Source organism: Fringilla coelebs (assembly GCF_963513975.1).
Source record: "Fringilla coelebs genome assembly, chromosome: 21".
In the NCBI taxonomy this organism is placed as follows: Eukaryota; Metazoa; Chordata; class Aves; order Passeriformes; family Fringillidae; genus Fringilla; species Fringilla coelebs.
The window spans coordinates 3,136,972-3,153,930 of record NC_140047.1 but is presented as its reverse complement, the minus strand read 5'-3'; the positions used below and the strand labels follow the sequence as shown (position 1 = coordinate 3,153,930).

Sequence of the window (16,959 nt, the reverse complement as noted above, 5' to 3'; positions counted from 1 at the left end):
CTGAAAAGGAAACCCAGGCACACGTGTGGGTGGATTTCCTGTCAGTTCAGCAGGGCAGGCTGCACTTTCTCTTCCATGGAGGCCCTCACACCACGCTCAGGAGCAGCACTGCAGGTGGGCAGGCACGTGCACACTTCCAGCTTCTCCCAAAAAATAATTGTAGAATCACAGAACATCCTGAGCGGTAAGGGAGCCACAAAGAGCACCAAGTCCAGCTCCTGGTCCTGCACAAACACCTCACCCTGTGCCTCACAGGGTTGTCCTAACGCTTCTTGAGCTCTGGCAGTTGGGTTTTCAAACTAAAATATTCATGTTTATCCACAAAAAAAACCACTTTGCACTTGAAGGGCCACCTGGCAGGGCTGGAGTGGACCCAGGGGAACTGAACTCCAGAGCAGCAGAGCAGCCCCCTCCCTGGGCCAGGCACAGGGCAGCACAGACCAGTCATGCAGCAAATACTCAGCCCCACGTATGAATCTCAACAGACTTTGGGTTTTGGTTTCAAAAAATTCAGTTGTCTGGGGTGGGGTTTCAAAGTCAACATCAGAACAGGAATCAGGCACCCTAACCCTGCCAAGGTTTAACGCATCAATCATAAAATTCATGTTCAGACTGAAACTGTCAGCTCCTGATGCTTATCCAGCAAAGCCTTGGAAAACCTCCTGGTACCACTACCAGCAGCTGGATCAGGCTCTACCTCCACAGGCAGCTGTGCCAGGCCCTGCTGTTCCAGTGAGGGAACACATGGAGCTGAGTCCTGGCTCTCCAGGGTGTCTGTGCTGCCCCAAGATCCCTGAGTGTGGGACCAGCACGTGGCTTTACCCCAGGTGCATCACCCTGCTCGTGGCAGAGAGGTCTGTGTGTGAGCCAGTCCTGTCTGGGAGCTGAGTGACTCAGCAGAGCTCCAACCTCTGCCCAGGACGTGGAGATCCCACCGGGGAGAGTGGATGTGGGTCCCAGCCCAAGCCTAACACAACAGACTGGCCTGAGCCACCCAAACAGAGCCAGGCTGCACAGCCAGCCCCTGCTGCTCCTGGGCTGCTGCAGGTCAGAACATGGGGAACAAGACCCCAAAGAGCTTCAGGGATTCCCTTGATGTGTTTTGTGAGCATGATTCCACCTTCAGCTCAACACATCAGGAACTTTCTCAACTCTTTCTGAAGAGCTGGGTGCCTGAAATGCTGGCTCCTCAGCCTGAGAGGCTGTGGCAGGTCAGTTTTTAAGGAAAGGGGAAGGAGGCAGGCAGAGACATTCAACGAACAACCTAAATTTAAAAATCACCAGGTTCTCTTCACCAACCGTCTAAAAATAAAAAGTAGAAAACCCAGCAGCTGCTGAAAGTCCTGACCTGGTGCTGTACGACCAAGGTCCTAGGGAGAGTGTCTGTCTGTCTGTCTGTCTGAGTGCTGTTGGTCTCCCTGGTAAGAGCTGTTCACCAGGAATGTGAATTTAGGCTGTGGGCTGGGCCAGTGGATCTGGGAACAACCCCACCCCAGCAGGAGTTCGGGTTGGTGAGAAAGCTTTGCCGGCTCCTACCAGGTGCCAACTGTGCCTCTGAGGAACTCGGGTACCCTTAAACACCTCTGCTAACATTCAAATGATTAAAAGCAGTCAACACCTCGTTGGAAACAACAAAAGCCCATTAGTTAGCATCAGAATGTAATTAATTGTGCCACGGATCAGGGTTAAGCACCTTGTGGAAAACAATACTCTGTGTGTGGGTGGTTTCAGAAAATGAGTTTTGTCAAGGAGACTTGAAACTGCACCGCTTTGGCTTTGCTCTCTCTCTCTCTTTCTGGCAGCAGTGCAAAGAGGAAAAATTATTATCAACAGGCCACGGGCTGAAAAACACATTTAGCAGCCCAGCTTACCAAGTCAGACTCGTCTCCATCCTCCTCCTCCTCCCCTGATTCTACAGACTCTTGCTCTTCCTCAGACTCGCCATCATCGATCTGCAGCCACCATTTGCCCAGAACAGAATGGGTCAGTCAGGTCGGGTCTCCCACAACAGAGCATCCCCCTCCACCCTGGTGATCCCAGCAGAGCATCCCCCACCATCCTGCTGTGCCCACACACATCAGAGCACCCCCAGCCCCAACCTGCACATGCACTGAGCCCAATGAGCTCCAATCACATCATGGAACATCTGTGGGGATGATAGAGGGAGGAAAAAAAAAATTCGACTTCAGAATAAAGTTTTCCAACTAAATTTCAACTTCTTTGATAATCCCAAACCAGCCTCATGCCTGTACTGTGTATCAAAATTTGGGGGGAAAAAAGCAATTCGATTATTTTAGTGCTTTCCCAAGCAAGATTGGGAAGATGTCTCCTATTGGTTCAGGGAATCCCAGAACTACACATGGTGGGGGTTCTGCAGAGTGGATCCCAGAACTGTGTAGGGCTGGAACTGGGGGGGAGCTGGGGAGACCCTCACAGGTGCAATGGGAAGCAGGGAATGGTCACAAAGGGCCTCTCAGCCATTGCTGATCCTTCTGTCATCTTACAGGTGAAAAAAACCTCAGAAATTGCTTCAATCCATGCCCCTCCTATCCCTGCTCCCCCATCCTGCTCCCCAGCCCCACCCAGGGCACAGGAATCACCTTCCTGGCGTTGTCTGCGTCGGACGCGCTGTCCTTGGAGGTCCTGTTGTCATCCACAGGGAACAAGGCTGCCTGATCTGCTCCATGATCATCTTCCTCTTCCAACTCATCCGAGTCCGAGTCCTCAGAGTCCACATCTATGCTTTCCCCGTTCACGTGAGGGCTGCCATCCCCCAGCTCCTTGTCACTCTGGAAGTCACCCAAGCACACGAGACACAAAGACAACATCAATTCCTGGGACAGAGCAGCTGGATCCATCCCAGATTCTCCTCTGTGCTTGGAGCTCTAAAGCTGGCTCTGTGTCCCTCCAGAGATGTGTCACCCCACCCTGTTGGACCTGGGGACCACAAGGAGTCATTGCAGACTCACGTGGTGGCACCATGGTTAGGGGAGGAGAGCCCCATTCCAGCACAGAGGGATGCAGGAAGGTTTCTAGGGAATGGAAAGGGAAGTTACATCACACTGGGATTTTCATATCACTCCCTGAAATCCTAGCACTGTTCTCCTTGAATTTTAAGACCAAAACTTCAGGGCACAGGTCACAGCAAAAGCAGAATTTCGTCAGGAGTGAGTCCATGTCTAAACTTTTATAAGTAACCAAGTGCTTTTCTGTAGAGCCTCAGGCAGCAACATGAGACCTTGAGGACCAAAACAAAAAGGGGCATGCTTGAAATCTCTCCAGTTTCCCAGGATTCACAGGACAGAAGGGGAACATTCATTGGAAAAGGTTTGTTTAGGAGCTGGTACCTGAAGAGCCCTTCTGGAACAGTCATTCCCAAAGCAGCAAGGCTGCTCTGGGCAGGAAGGTGCTGCCAGAGGGAAGAGGAGACTCAGAGGGGAAGATGTTGGTCCCCCTGGCAGGACCTCCCTGCACCTCCACATGGGTTTGGTGTCCAAAAACAGGGACATGTAAGTGACAACAAACACGTGCAGTGGGCTCAGAGCTGCCCTTACCTTGGCACCCACAGAGGAATGAGTTATGCTCTTGAACATCTCTATCATTGTTCTCTGTTTTAACACTTTGGTCTTTTTCTTGGGAACCAGGCTATAGGTTCCCATTCTCCGTTTTTTCTTCCGAGATACTGCAGCAGCTGCAAGAGAGAAGCAGAAGGAGCCCAAAGTTTGCTCAGGAATGAAAAGAAGGGATAGAGAGCGGGGGCTGCACTGGAGAGGGACTTTGAACAAAAGCCTTGGAGGGACAGGACACAGGGAATGGCTCCCAGTGCCAGAGAGCAGAGATGGATGGGATATTGGGAATTGGGAATTGTTCCCTGGCAGGGTGGGCAGGCCCTGGCACAGGGTGCCCAGAGCAGCTGGGGCTGCCCCTGGATCCCTGGCAGTGCCCAAGGCCAGGCTGGACAGGGCTGGGAGCAGCCTGGGACAGTGGGAGGTGTCCCTGCCATAGCAGGGGTGGCACTGGATGGGCTTTAGGGTCCCTTTTAACCCAAACTTTCTGTGATTCTATGAAATCCCACCTGAGCGCATGACCTGGGAAAACTTCCCACTCCAAGAGATTTATTTTCAAGTCAAGCAGAAGATGACACACATGGATGTGCAGACACACAGACAGCTTCCTGCCAGGGCTGCAGAGCTGCCCAAACTCTGAGTGCCCTCTGCACACTCCTCCTGGCCCCACCATCAGCACACACAGCATCAAATCCCTAAATTATCCTGCATTTGGCAGCGCTGCTGGTGTTGTAGGAGGCTGAATGGAATCCAATTGCTCAACTTGAGACTGCAAGGCCAACAATACCAACTGACAATGGAAGCAATCTGACAGTAAGTGAAGAACACACAGGGAAAAAGCACCTAACATAAAGAGCTGTTTGCCATTTAACCTCATTTCACACCTACTATGGAAGTCTGTTTGATTCCTTTCACTCCTTTGATTGGGTCTTAATTTGTTAAGTCTCCCTCTTGGCCTTCTAATCAAACCAGACATCACAGCTCCCTGCCTGCTGCTGACTTAGGGGAGTGCCCAGCAGAAGGATGTTTGGTGCAGGCTCTTTTAGGAACAGCCAGCTTCAGCACCCCTGGTGTTGTTTGCACTTGCACAGCCTGTCCTTGGAAGCATTTCTTCATCTTCCATGGTAATGAAATTTCACCAGAATTTATGAAGAGACCGCTAAAAAATTCTGTGAACCCAATTAATTTTATTTATAAGGCTGTAATTCTTGGTAAGCAGCTGTGGAGATATTCAAAGCCCTACAGAACCGATAGAAACTCCTCAGAACATCCCAGAGGAAAAGGGATCAAAGTGTCTCCTCTAAGAAAAGCTTTTAGTAGAAAAAAGGGAAGAGAACCATGGAGGAGACTGAGTGGCAAAAAGGTACTAGCAGACTTTTAACCTCCTCATTTCCCTCTCAGCCCCACACACAGCTTTGGGAGGTGGGAGCTGCTCAGGACTCCAGCATTCCAGCCCTTCCCTTTTTACCTGTCTGTGACTTGGTGGTGGCCACATAGCTCTGGTTCTGAGGTAGTGACTGGTGAAGGCCCGGGAGAGAGGGCAATGCCAACGGCTTCACAAAGTCCAGCATGTTCTCAAACTCCTTCTCCTTGGATTCCTTCTGATCTCTGCTGTCTCTCCCATCTTTGGGGTCTTTACTTGCATGCTGGAAAACAAAAGGCAGTTAAATTGAGTTTTTGCATTGAATAAGTAATTTTAAAAAATGAGGAAATGAATTGAATTCCTTTCTCTCGACCAAAATCCCTTCCATCTGAAGGCAGGAGCACATTCCCAGCAGGAGCACATTCCCAGCAGGAGCACACAGCTCAGGGGGCTTTGCCCAAACCCTGCCAGCCTGGCTGAGTGGCTCTCCCCAGGCTGAAGGCTGTGCAGGTGACAGGTGACCTCAGAGGTAATGACAAGGAGCAGGCTCTGTTTACACAGCTCTGGGTGGCTCTGGAGAAGAGGAACCAACTCAACCAAAGCACTTCTTGCCTGTCACACCAAGCATGCTCAGCAACACTCCTGCAGAGCTGTGCTAGAGGAGCAGGCAGCAAAGGAAAGAGATTTTGCTTTTGGGCAGCATTTGGCACCCCTGAGCCTCAGCACAGGCTCCCCCTCTAGCCCAGCACACAACAAGCACAGCCAAAGCAGTGTTTGTGACACTCAGGTGCATCCACAGAGAGCTGTCCAAGCTTCCCTTGACCCCCCATTCCCACTCCAGCTGCTGCTATTCCAGGCTCCAGGCAGGCTCCAGGCTCCTACTGCAAACCAAGGGGATTTTGTAGTTGTTCCTGCAGCCCCTCCCAGGCACCACAGCCACTCACACCTGCTCTGATTTGAGCCTGTACCCAAGACAAAGTCAAATCCTGCACCTCTGGTTATGAAAGAAGGGTTCCTACAGCTCCACAGAGAATCATTTAGGTTGGACAGGACCTTTAAGGTCACCAAGTCCAGCCATTAACCCAGCAGTGCCAAGTCCACCACTCAGCCACGTCCCTGAGCGCCATTTCTCAGCTTTTGATGTTTTCCTCCTTTAATTTAGGAAACAATCCCCTTCCTGTGTGTCTAACTTCATTTCATGTACCCTAAAAGCCTCAGACAGAGAGGTCCAGACTGTGTTTGTGTTTCCTTTTTCCATCTGTGTTTATTCTTTAAACAGCCATGGCTGGGTTTGATGGTGCTTTTATTCCTGTGCCTTTTGTGTCAAGTGTGCCAAAGGGAAGCCAAGGTCAGGGCAAGGCCCCTTAGTGCAGTTCACTGAAACATTTTCCTGTCCCAGCCCAGCAAGGAGGTACCTGGTGAGACAAGGAAACACATGGAGAAACAAAGTCCCTGCTGGTCCTTCTCTGCCACAGGGTCAGCAGACACTGGGGTGGAAGCTGCCTCTGCTGTGCCATTTGACACTGGATTTGCCCTCTGATTTATCCAGCTGGGCAGCAGGCAGGTCTGGCAGAGCTGCTCCAGCAAAACAAGAGAACAAGCAGCAGAGCACAAGGAGACACTGGGAGAATTGGGATTGCTCAGCCTGGAGAAGAGAAGGCTCTGGGGAAACCCCATTGTGGCCTTCCAGTACCTGAAGAAGCTACAAGAAAGAGAGACTTCACAAGAGCAGAGAGTGCCAGGACACAGGGAATGGCTTCACACTGAAAAAGAGCAGGGCTGGATGGGGCATTGGGAATTGGGAATTGTTCCCTGGCAGGGTGGGCAGGCCCTGGCACAGGGTGCCCAGAGCAGCTGGGGCTGCCCCTGGATCCCTGGCAGTGCCCAAGGCCAGGCTGGACAGGGCTGGGAGCACCTGGGACAGTGGGAGGTGTCCCTGCCATGGCAGGGGTGGAAGTGGATGAGCTTTAAGGTCCTTTCCAACCCAAACCATTCCATGATTCTAAGGTTTAAGTGCTGCTCCACTTGCAGGAGAATCTTCTTTACAGGACTTGTGAAGCAACAGCTGAAAACCCCAAGCAGAAAGAGGAATGCAGGCAGAAGCAAGGCTGGAATAAAAAGCAGGAAGCAATAAAAGCACTCAGGTTCAGCCAGGCAGCCCCAGCCACTGCTCTGCAGCAATGTGACCTTGGGAACAAACAGGCAAGAGGCTGATTCCCCTAATTAGGCTGTGCCACGTGTGTGGTGCTGGCAGAGGCAGGCCCAGCAAAGCCCTAATGATAATCAGAAATGACCCACAGCAAAAGGCCATCAAAGTGCCAATGATTCCTGCATCAAGCCCATAACTTATGGCTCAATTGCCACAGCTTTTCTAAAAGGGCAGCAAGTCTTGGATTAAGGATTTCAAAGATGACAAATCCACCACAGCCTTTGATATGTTGTTCCAATGCTTAATTGCTCTCACTGTCAAATAATTAAATGTATTATGTTTTTGCAACTAAATTTAAAAGCCCTGTCTCATCAGAACCTCTCACTCCCAGGAGATACTTATGGAGTATGACCAACTTCTTTTTTTTTTTTTTCTTTTTAAACTTTCTCTTCAATGATTTTAATAGAATGAGCAAATTAAGTGGCCATAGGATCATTTTCTGGATCACTCCTGAGTCTGCTCCCAGTTGTTCTACCCCTTAAAAAATGCACGTCAGGAGTGCAGGGCACAGTATGCCAAGAATAGTCTCAACAATACTATTTATACCTCTTAAAAGTCCTGAGTTTATAGATCTAAAGGTTAACACTAACTCTTGGCTACACAATTATTCTGAGAATTCTCAAGTCCCCTGATATATCCAATGCTTTCCATTTCTAACTTAAAATTAGAAAAATGAGCTTGGGACAGGCAGATCTGGCACAAGTGTAAACAAGGGTTGCATTTTGTGTCCTTTAAGTGCAGGTTTTTGCAACTGGTCTCTGATAAAAGGTGCTGTTACTCCCAAACACCAGGAATTCACACTCAGGCCATGCCAGGCTGCTTGGAAGAATACAATCCAATTTTTAAATTTAAAAGTATTATGTTATTAGCTTGGGGTTTTTCTCTGCCTCTGTAATTACAACACAGAAATAAATTCAAAATCTTCAACAGGCTGCATAACAATTGCTAAATGTGACTTTTTCATGGTAATTCTGCAATAAGTTTTTTTAAACTCAAATTAAGTTTCATGGAAGAGAGATACTTGAAGATACTTAAAGATTTACTTGGAGGCACATGCAGCAATGGTAGAAAAAACAAGAATTCCCAGAAAGAGGTGAAGAGATTTCTTGTGTTTATAAAAATATCACATCTAAGGATTGTAATAATAAGGATCAGCACAAATTTTTATGTCAGTTTTCTCACCACCTTTCCTGGTTCTCAGCTACATAAAACAATCACACCTTTGCTCTTCTTATTAAACAGGTTCCATCCACAGTTTGAGAGAAGCACTGAGAGCAGAATGCCATGCAAAGGAAACTCCAGGATGCACTGAGCTCCCTGTGGTCACATGTTGTGGGCTATTGGAGGCCAAGAAAGGGCCATAAATGAGAGAGAAAAAGAAACTGCAACACCAACATCTTCATTTCTTGCAGCTTCTCACGTGGTACCAGCTCATCCTATGCAAAGGACTGGAAAGTCACAACTTTGTGTAGGGAATAGTGAAGAAGGTGGGCAGATATTCCAACACTTCTAGCAATGGTTGTGCCTGGAAACAGCAAAAATGGGACCCCCACTATGTGCAATCCCACAGCCAAGAATTGGGGCAAGAACAGGATCTTTGATGTGTTTACAAAAATTAAACTCAAGTGCTGTCCACATTTAAACAGGATCAACCACATTTCTATTATTGGCACAGAAGTCCCCGACAGCAGCAGGGGGAAGTTATTAAAATGGCAAAAGACAGAATATCCTCAGTTGTTTTGGTTTTTTTCCCTGAAAGCAAAACTACAGAACAAACCAACCTCAGTAATGGACCCTTGTGTTGGCTCTATAAACTCCACATGACATTTTTCCCACTGCCCAGCACTTAAAAGGTCTTTCCATCACTAAAACCAGCAAGATGGGAGAGAAACCAGAATGTTGGTGGAAGGACACAGGCACAGCTCCAGCCTGGGAGCAGGGCAGAAAGGCTCTTGATGCCTGAAACCACCTCAGGCTGAGATTATGGGCTCCCTCAGTTCTGTGCTCTGCAGGACTCCCCTCTCCAGCACACAAGGAGCTGCAAACCAGAGCCAACAGGGCAGGAGGAGTGAGCTGAGCAGCACTGCCACGGGGCAGCTGCCAGGGAGCAGCCCTGCCTCTCCATCCATCAGGAACAGGGTCAGGAGATTTGTACCAAGGCACTGCCTTTGAAGAGCACAAAGCAGCAGCTCCCAGGGGGATCTGCCTCTAACAACTGGTGAGTGGTGGTTAAGCAAGAAATATCTGTCTGCTATAAAAAATTGATCACAAGCAGATGATAGTGCCTGTAGGAGCTGGAGTGGTGCTGCTCTGCCTTTTCTCTGCTGCTGCAGGATTGTGGTTTTCACTGCTGAATTTCAGCAGCCTGATCAAGCCTCACCTTGGAGCAACAAACCTGCAAGGCTTTGGTCTTACTCTAGATCAGATTAATGAACTGCTGATTAATAAGTGCCCATTAGAGGCAGGATACCATGATGACTTAATTACAATTGCACTGATCTGAGTGCAGTCACATACCTACATAAAAACATTATTTAGGCAGCCAGGTAGACTGAGCTGAAGTGGAGATGTGGCCCCAAACCTGCACTCAAAGTGTTTCTGAAGCAGAGCACTCAGGGGTGTGGATCTCATCCCCGTCCCCTCCTGCACCAAACTGTCCCAAGGCAAGGGAGTGTCACACATCAGTCAAAACGAAACAGGGGAGCCCAGGGCAGATGTGCCACCAGGGCTCCTGACCCTGCCAAACCCCTCTGCTGGGGCAGGGCCGTTATTTCTGTGGGCTGTGGTCAGAGCTGGGGCAGCACCTCCAGCCAGCAGGGCTGCCTGCAGCAGCAGCAGTTGAATATCAGGTTCAAGTGCTGCACAGCCCTCACTCTCACTTCCCTCTGCAGCAAGCCCTCTCTTTAAGGAGCCCAATGGCAGCACTGTCACTCCTGAAAGAGGTTTCCCATCAGAGAAGATCGGGAAGGGTCTGGAGGGGCCCGTGAGGAGCAGCCCAGGGCTCTGGGGTTGTTCAGCTGGAGCAGAGTGAGGGCAGAGCTCCTCCCGAGGGGCAGCTCCCATCTCTGCTCTGGGACAGGGACAGGAGCCAGGGCACGGCTGGGGCTGGGCCAGGGCAGCTCAGGCTGGAGCTCAGGGAAAGGTTCTTCCCCCAGAGGGTGCTGGCACTGCCCAGGCTGCCCAGGGAATGGGCACGGCCCCGAGGCTGCCAGAGCTCCAGGAGCCTTTGGACAGCGCTGCCAGGGATGCCCAGGGTGGGCTGGGTGGGGGTCTGGGCAGGGACAGGGGCTGGGGGATCCCTTCAGTCCCTTCCAGCTCAGGATATTCTGAGATTCCATGATATCTGCCAAAACCTCACAGACACTGACTTCACTCTTTCAGTCCAGTGGAGCACACCTGGATACCTCTCTGGAGAGGATCCTGGATGCACCTTCTGAGTCCTCCCCAAGGACACAACACCCCCATTATCACCAGCCCCCATTAGGCCCTGCCCTTTTTCCTTATGTTTCCTCTACGTGGGAGGATCAGAGCTTGCTGAGCAATCCCAGAGCCCTGCAATCCCCCAGCTTCCACCTGCCTGCCCCAAGAGATGGCCCCAGGGTGTTCTCCAGGCCAGAGGCTCCTGCAGAGCAGCCCAGGCCAGGCCAGCACAGCAGCACCACAAAGGAGGCACTTTAAAAGCTCTGGGATCAGGTATTTAATGGCAATGCTACTTAAGGGAATAGTTTGATGAGTATTGGTAGAAAGACCTACAAAAACAAAGCATCCCTTGCTCCAAGCTCTTCCTCCCTGCCCACAGTGTCTCCCCCAGTTGAACTGGCACCTGGCATTTTGGAGACACACTGTGAATCAGGCTAAAACGCTCATTTAAAGGATTTTTGCACTATTTCCTGACCCAGTCTTTTGCACAGCATAAAAAAATACCACCAGACACACACCCCAAACTCCAGCCTTGTGGTCACCAAGGAAAGGAAACACAACTTGGGACTCCCAATTCATCCATCTGCTCCTCCTGTCTCCAAAGGGAGATGCTCTCACTACCTTTCCCATCCTTTATCCCTTATGTTTTACTGGAGTTTAGCTCAGCAGCTGGGTCCAAACAGGAGGAGCCTTCTCCAAGCACAGCACACACAGACAGACACACACTTGCCTTTCAGTCTGCTGCCTGGCTCTGGGTTTTGGGTTCTTAACAGGGCTGTAAAATGGATTAGCAGTGAAAGAAAGATTCTTCCAAAAGGGCAGTGCTTGTGTTACTGCTCTGTTCAGAAGGGGAGCAGAAATGATGCTCTCTGCTCAAAAACCACCTTAACATGCGACAACATCAATTAAAATTGTCACCTGTTTCAGATTCAGCTTCGATCCCAATTCAGGAAGCAACTCCTAAACAGAGAAAAAGCTGGTTAAATTGGTGAGAAAATTCTCTTCTTCCTTTCAGAGACCGATTCACATGTGCAGGAAAAGGTTACCAAGGTCCCCTGACACCTATTGGATTACAGAAAACAATTTCTTGGCCCCAGTGGGTTTCTGCAGGAGCCAGGGGGAGCAAATGTTCACACTTTGAAGGCAGCAAAATACCTTCCTCCCCTCCTCCTCCCAGGAACAGTTCTGCAAGAACAGTTTCACCAAGAAAACAACAATGCCCTAAAAAATACTAGCCAAGCAAACTGCTGTGTCCTGTAAAATCAGTTCCTGGGTGATTTCCACAATTTATTTCCCAGGATACAGCACCTGATTTCACAGAGGTTTTGAAGGGGAGAAGGTGTGAAGGTTGGTACAGGAAAAGCTCCTGAGCTGAGGAGCCTCCTCTAAGCAGCTCAACAAAGAAATAATTGGGACAGAAAAATGACAGCTAGCAAGGACTCTGCTGCTCCAAAGAAAATAGCATGTAAATTCCAGAGACAATGGGGAAAAACGAGGTAGTAATTATCAGGAAGGCTGAACACACAGATGTTTCATTGTCTTGCAGAACTGAGATCAGATCTTGGGTTCCCATTCAGCTGCAGAGGCCTGAGCAGAGAACATGGGAACAGCCTCTTCTCACCACCCTTCCTGGGAATGTTGCTTCTCTCCCTATTTTAAGCCCAAGGCAAATGCCCAGAGGAGCTGAGGACAAGCTATATACTTTCTAGAGCAGCCCAACAAGTGCAGGCTTTGGTTTTTTCAAGCTGCTTTTGTCATGGGAGCTAAGAAGGACCAGCAGCCCCATCCCAGTGAGCTGTGTGCCAGCACTCCCAGAGCTCCCAGACACCCCATGCCACTTCCCAGAGACAAACCTTGAAGCCCATGGGGTTGAACAGAAATACTCTTCTGATGTGTCATAAAATAGGAATGAGGGAAACGCTCCCTCCCAACCTAGCAGTCACCTTTCAGGAGGGAATTGCCTCTCAATTGCTCAGCCCCACGGGATCTCTCTCTGATAAATTCCACCAGGGTCTGGGGCTTTGCCTGGCCTAATTCCAGTGCACAACTAGGGGCTGGAGGCTGCAAAGCCTTCCTTGGGTAGGAGGCACCCTGATGGGAGAGGGATGGCAGCTGGGCTTCCCTGTGCAAGCCAGGAAACGCAGGCAGGGCGAGAGCAGAGAATTCCAAGGCAGCCAGGGCAAGGCAGAGGGAAATGAGTGCTCAGGGGGGCTGGCTGGAAATCCTGGCAGGCAGCTGTGGCTTCTGCCCCTCTCCCAAGCCTGGTGCCCACAGGTTTGTGATCCTCCTGTGCCTTTGGACTCCCAGCTGCTTCTGGAGGCACAGGTGGTGCCACAGCCATGGGACCTTTCCCCATCTGGAGCTGGCGAGGTGCCACCCTGCCTTTTCCCTTTTTTCTCTCTCTTTCCCTCCTTCAGACCACAGGTTTGAGCCCTTCACACCTCACATTGCTGTGCTGAGATGAGGGGAGACACCTGAGGGCCCCTGTGGATCTGCTGGATGACAGCACCAATGCATTGCAGCGACCTTGCCAAAGCTGCAGCAGGTTCCATGCATTTCTGGGAATGACTCCCATGCCTCACCCTTCCCTTGAGCTAAAGGCCAGCCTCCCTCCACCCTCAGACACGGCACAATGAGAGGATCCTGCCCACTCTAGTCATATAAAGCATCACAGGCATGAAAACCAACTGCTTATAGTGGAGATGTGCCTGTTGCAGGATCTATTCCCTACCTCTGGCAAAGAACCAAAAAAATAACCAAACTTGTCAATAACCATGACAAAGAGAGGCCCATTTCTGTCCTCCCCACTAGGACATGAATGCAGCAAATGACATTTCCTTATGCCTCCAAAAAAAACCCCTGCTTTATTAAGTGATGGTAAATCCACCCCTAAGGATTCTGGAGAGAATATTTCCCAATGACATGGAGAGAAAACATCATCTGGTTTAGCCCTATAATGATTCCTACAGCAAAGCAATCAAGCTGCCTCACAGATCAGCTCCTTGACAGCTTCTGAGCTTAGGAGGAGCCTCAAGTTTACATGCTATGCTTAATTTCCTTTGGGTTGACCTCAGAAAAAATCTAATTTGTTTCACAAGCAGCTCTGGATGTCAGCAGAGGCTGATGAGCAATAGAGCCATGAGAGAAAGGCCATTTAGTGTCTCACACAGATTTGTTGGAGGAGGCAATTGATCAATTATATATTTAGAAACGCACTGGGGAGGGGAGCTGGTGGTGGCCATGTGACCAACTACTTTAACATTTCTGTCCGGAGGAAGAGAAAAAAAATAAAATAAAAATAACTAAATAACTAAATAAATATAGATAGAAAATATAAAAAAATAATAAATACACCAGCAGGCAAGCTCTGAACACCACGTGTTGCCATGCAGGCAGGTATCCCCCAGACCCTCAGAGAAAGCCAAGAGCAAGCCCAGCAGCAGCAGGAGCAGCAGCTCTGTGCTGGGCAGGTACATTACCAGGCTGGGGGTGGGTTTAGGCATTGTCTTCCGTGCTCTGTGCACCTTGACTTCAGCATTAGCAGCAGGGCCTTTTTTAGCATCCGTGTCCTTGCTGCCCTCCCCGAGCTTGCTTGGCATCGTGGCTTGGAGCTGGGCAAAGGAGCCCACAGTCCTGCCTTTGCCTGCTCCTCCAGGCAGGGTTTTTGCAGCATGGCCAGTGAGAGAAGCAAAGCTGGTAGTCCTTAGAGGCTGCTCCTGTGCCATCTGCTTGGTTAGGATATATCCATTGCTCCCTGTGACAGAAGTCTGTGTGAAGTCATTTGCTTTCAGATGGTTTTGCTTCCCAGGCTCGCTGTCCGAAATGCCATTCTCTGCTATCCTATTTAATTTAGTAGAAGAGTCCTGCTGGCTCACTTTCGTGTTGTCCTGAGTGTTTTTCGCTGGGTTTGGGTGGCCCCCACCCTCGCTGTGCTCACAGGAACCGTTGGTTTCACCATCTACTGCCATTTTTGGTTCCCCCACTTGCTTTTCTGTAGCGCTTTCATCTGCAGCCATGGCATTAAACCCTGGAGGGAGAGGGAGGAAGAGAGGAGAAAAGGGTCACAAGTGGTGTTCAAACTCCCAACAGTGGAAGAGCAACCACCCTGCCTGATGTCAATCATAGAATCCCAGAATATTTAGGGTTGGGAAAGACCTCCAAGATCAGCCAACCATGGATGTACCATCACCACATGAACCAAAGCACAGCACTGAGTGCCAGGCTGCTCCCTCACCCACCTGCCCAGCCCTCCTGGCTCCTCACACTGTGACATTTGGGGTGGGTGGCCCAGGTGACAGCAGTGCACTTATTCCCGCTTGCCTCAGCTGCAGATGTGGCCATTTATTCCCAACAATGGATTTTTCAAGGTAAATATTATCTCTGGCTTTTCCAATAACTGCATTTATTGCACCATATGTCAACACCTCACCTGGCAAACAAAACTCTGCCCCATCTTGCATCCGGATCTCTGGCAAAGCCCTTCCCCAAGCCAGTCTGGCACAGAAAAGCTTTGCTGGTTGGGCTGTCCCAGGGAGCTTTTATGGCCCACACACAGCCCAGCAGCCAAATGTCCACATCAGGGCTCTGCTGCTCGAGGAACATCCCAAGGAGTGACTCCCTGGCTATGCCAGCTCTCCTGGGAATGTTCTTCAGTGGGAATTGGCTCTTTCAGCACGACAAAGCACAACAGGACCAGGATTCATGGCATTATTTCAGAGGGAACAGCAGGAGTAAACACAGGAGTGAAGCGTGGTAAATGCATTTTTAGACTAAAATAATTCTATGATTCAAATGCAGCAAGGTTTTTGCAGCCTGACAAAGCTCACACACAACAATGCCCACATAAAACAAACATTTCCAACATTTCCCTACTCCTCCATCAATGACTTTGTCCCACCAAAGATTTCAAATCCAAGCTGAAAAATCCAACTACGAATGTCACGTACTTGCAGAAAAAGTTTCTGACATGACAACCCAGCAGCTCCTCAGGCAACCAGGAGTGATAACAATTCACTGGCACACTCAGAGCAATGATTACATCAACCTGCTGTTAGGGATTCCTTGGCTTGTTTTCCTTCCAGAGAGCAGACAGTTAGGAAAAGCAACACGAGAAGTACAGAGAGAGTTCTGTCAGAGCAGGGGGGATTGATTCAAACCAGCTCCCATCAAAGCAATTTTCACCTACAGGATCCAAAGAGCACCTGGAGTCACACTGGAGGAACAGCCAGACCACTGGGTACCAGCACCTCATTTCACACTGCCCTCAGAGCACAACCAGGCAAGGAGAAGAATGTTCTGAACAATATTCTGAATAACAGAACCAAGGCTGGAAAAACCCCCAAGACCATCGAGTCCAACCTGTGCCCAATCCCCACCTCATCACCTGGCTCAGAGCCCTGAGTGCCACCTCCAGGTGTTCCTTGGACACCTCCAGGGATGGGCACTCCAAACCTCCCTGAGCAGCCCCTTCTAATGAAGAAATTCCAACCTGAGCCTCCCCTGAGCTGTTCCCTCTCCTCCTGTCCCTGTTCCCTGGAGCACAGCCCGACCCCCCCGGCTGTCCCCTCCTGTCAGGAGCTGTGCAGAGCCACAAGGGCCCCCCTGAGCCTCCTTTGCTCCAGGCTGAGCCCCTTCCCAGCTCCCTCAGCTGCCTCACAATGTCTCTTCTGACCTGGCAACAAGCTGGTGCCAGGCTAACTCATGAAGGACCACCAGGACCCTGGGATGACAAGTCCAGTGTGCCTGGAGCAGCTCCCTGCAAAGGCCTCCCAGCAGGGAGGAGACCCAGCAGCACCCAGCTCACCAGAACAGCCCTTCCCAAAACACACCCAAATTCTCTTTCCATTTTCATTGGGAAAAAAAAATATCTCCCCCTTTTCTTACCCTTTTTAATGCATTTGTCTAGTCCATCTTAATCATGGAATCACAGAATATCCTGAGCTGGAAAGGACCACCAGGATCCCCCAGCCCAGCCCCTGTCCCTGCCCAGACACCCCAACAACCCCACCCTGGGCATCCCTGGCAGCTCCTGCAGCTCTGGCAGCCTTGGGGCCGTGCCCATTCCTTGGGGAGCCTGGGCAGTGCCAGCACCCTCTGGGGGAAGAACATTGCCCTGATATTTAATATCTCCTTCCCACTGTGTTGACCTGAAAGATTTGGTACAACTCCTGCCCAAACAGCACTAGATTCTAGATTCTAAAAGTGATGCATTCCAGTATCTCAAACAACCTTATTATTCCCTAAACCTCCTGGGTTTTGGTGCCCATCTGAGATTTAAAGATATTTCCAGCAAACTAAAAGCCTTCTTAGGCCTGCTCAGTACAGAAGCATCCAATCCAACCCCTGGCTGGACACATGGTCAGTGCTGGACTCACACCAGGCTCTGCCCAGGGGTGTCTCAA

The 16,959-nt window shown here is 50.1% G+C and overlaps 1 protein-coding gene across 10 annotated transcripts in view; it reads right to left on the bottom strand.

The window, feature by feature from the left end:
• The window catches only part of EHMT1 (euchromatic histone lysine methyltransferase 1), a gene marked incomplete at its 5' end in the record, with an annotated part of 120,501 nt that overhangs the window by 37,772 nt on the left and 65,770 nt on the right, over positions 1-16,959 (bottom strand). For 6 of the 10 annotated variants that reach the window (XM_084219402.1, XM_084219397.1, XM_084219404.1 and 3 more), the window contains 6 exons: positions 1,872-1,952; positions 2,601-2,789; positions 3,555-3,691; positions 5,035-5,212; positions 11,477-11,518; positions 14,038-14,585. In XM_084219402.1, the coding sequence (XP_084075528.1) occupies positions 1,872-1,952; positions 2,601-2,789; positions 3,555-3,691; positions 5,035-5,212; positions 11,477-11,518; positions 14,038-14,585 (1,175 nt within the window). The remainder of the gene's footprint in view (positions 1-1,871; positions 1,953-2,600; positions 2,790-3,554; positions 3,692-5,034; positions 5,213-11,476; positions 11,519-14,037; positions 14,586-16,959) is intronic. The other 4 variants (XM_084219400.1, XM_084219398.1, XM_084219401.1 and 1 more) reach the window with 2 other exon arrangements.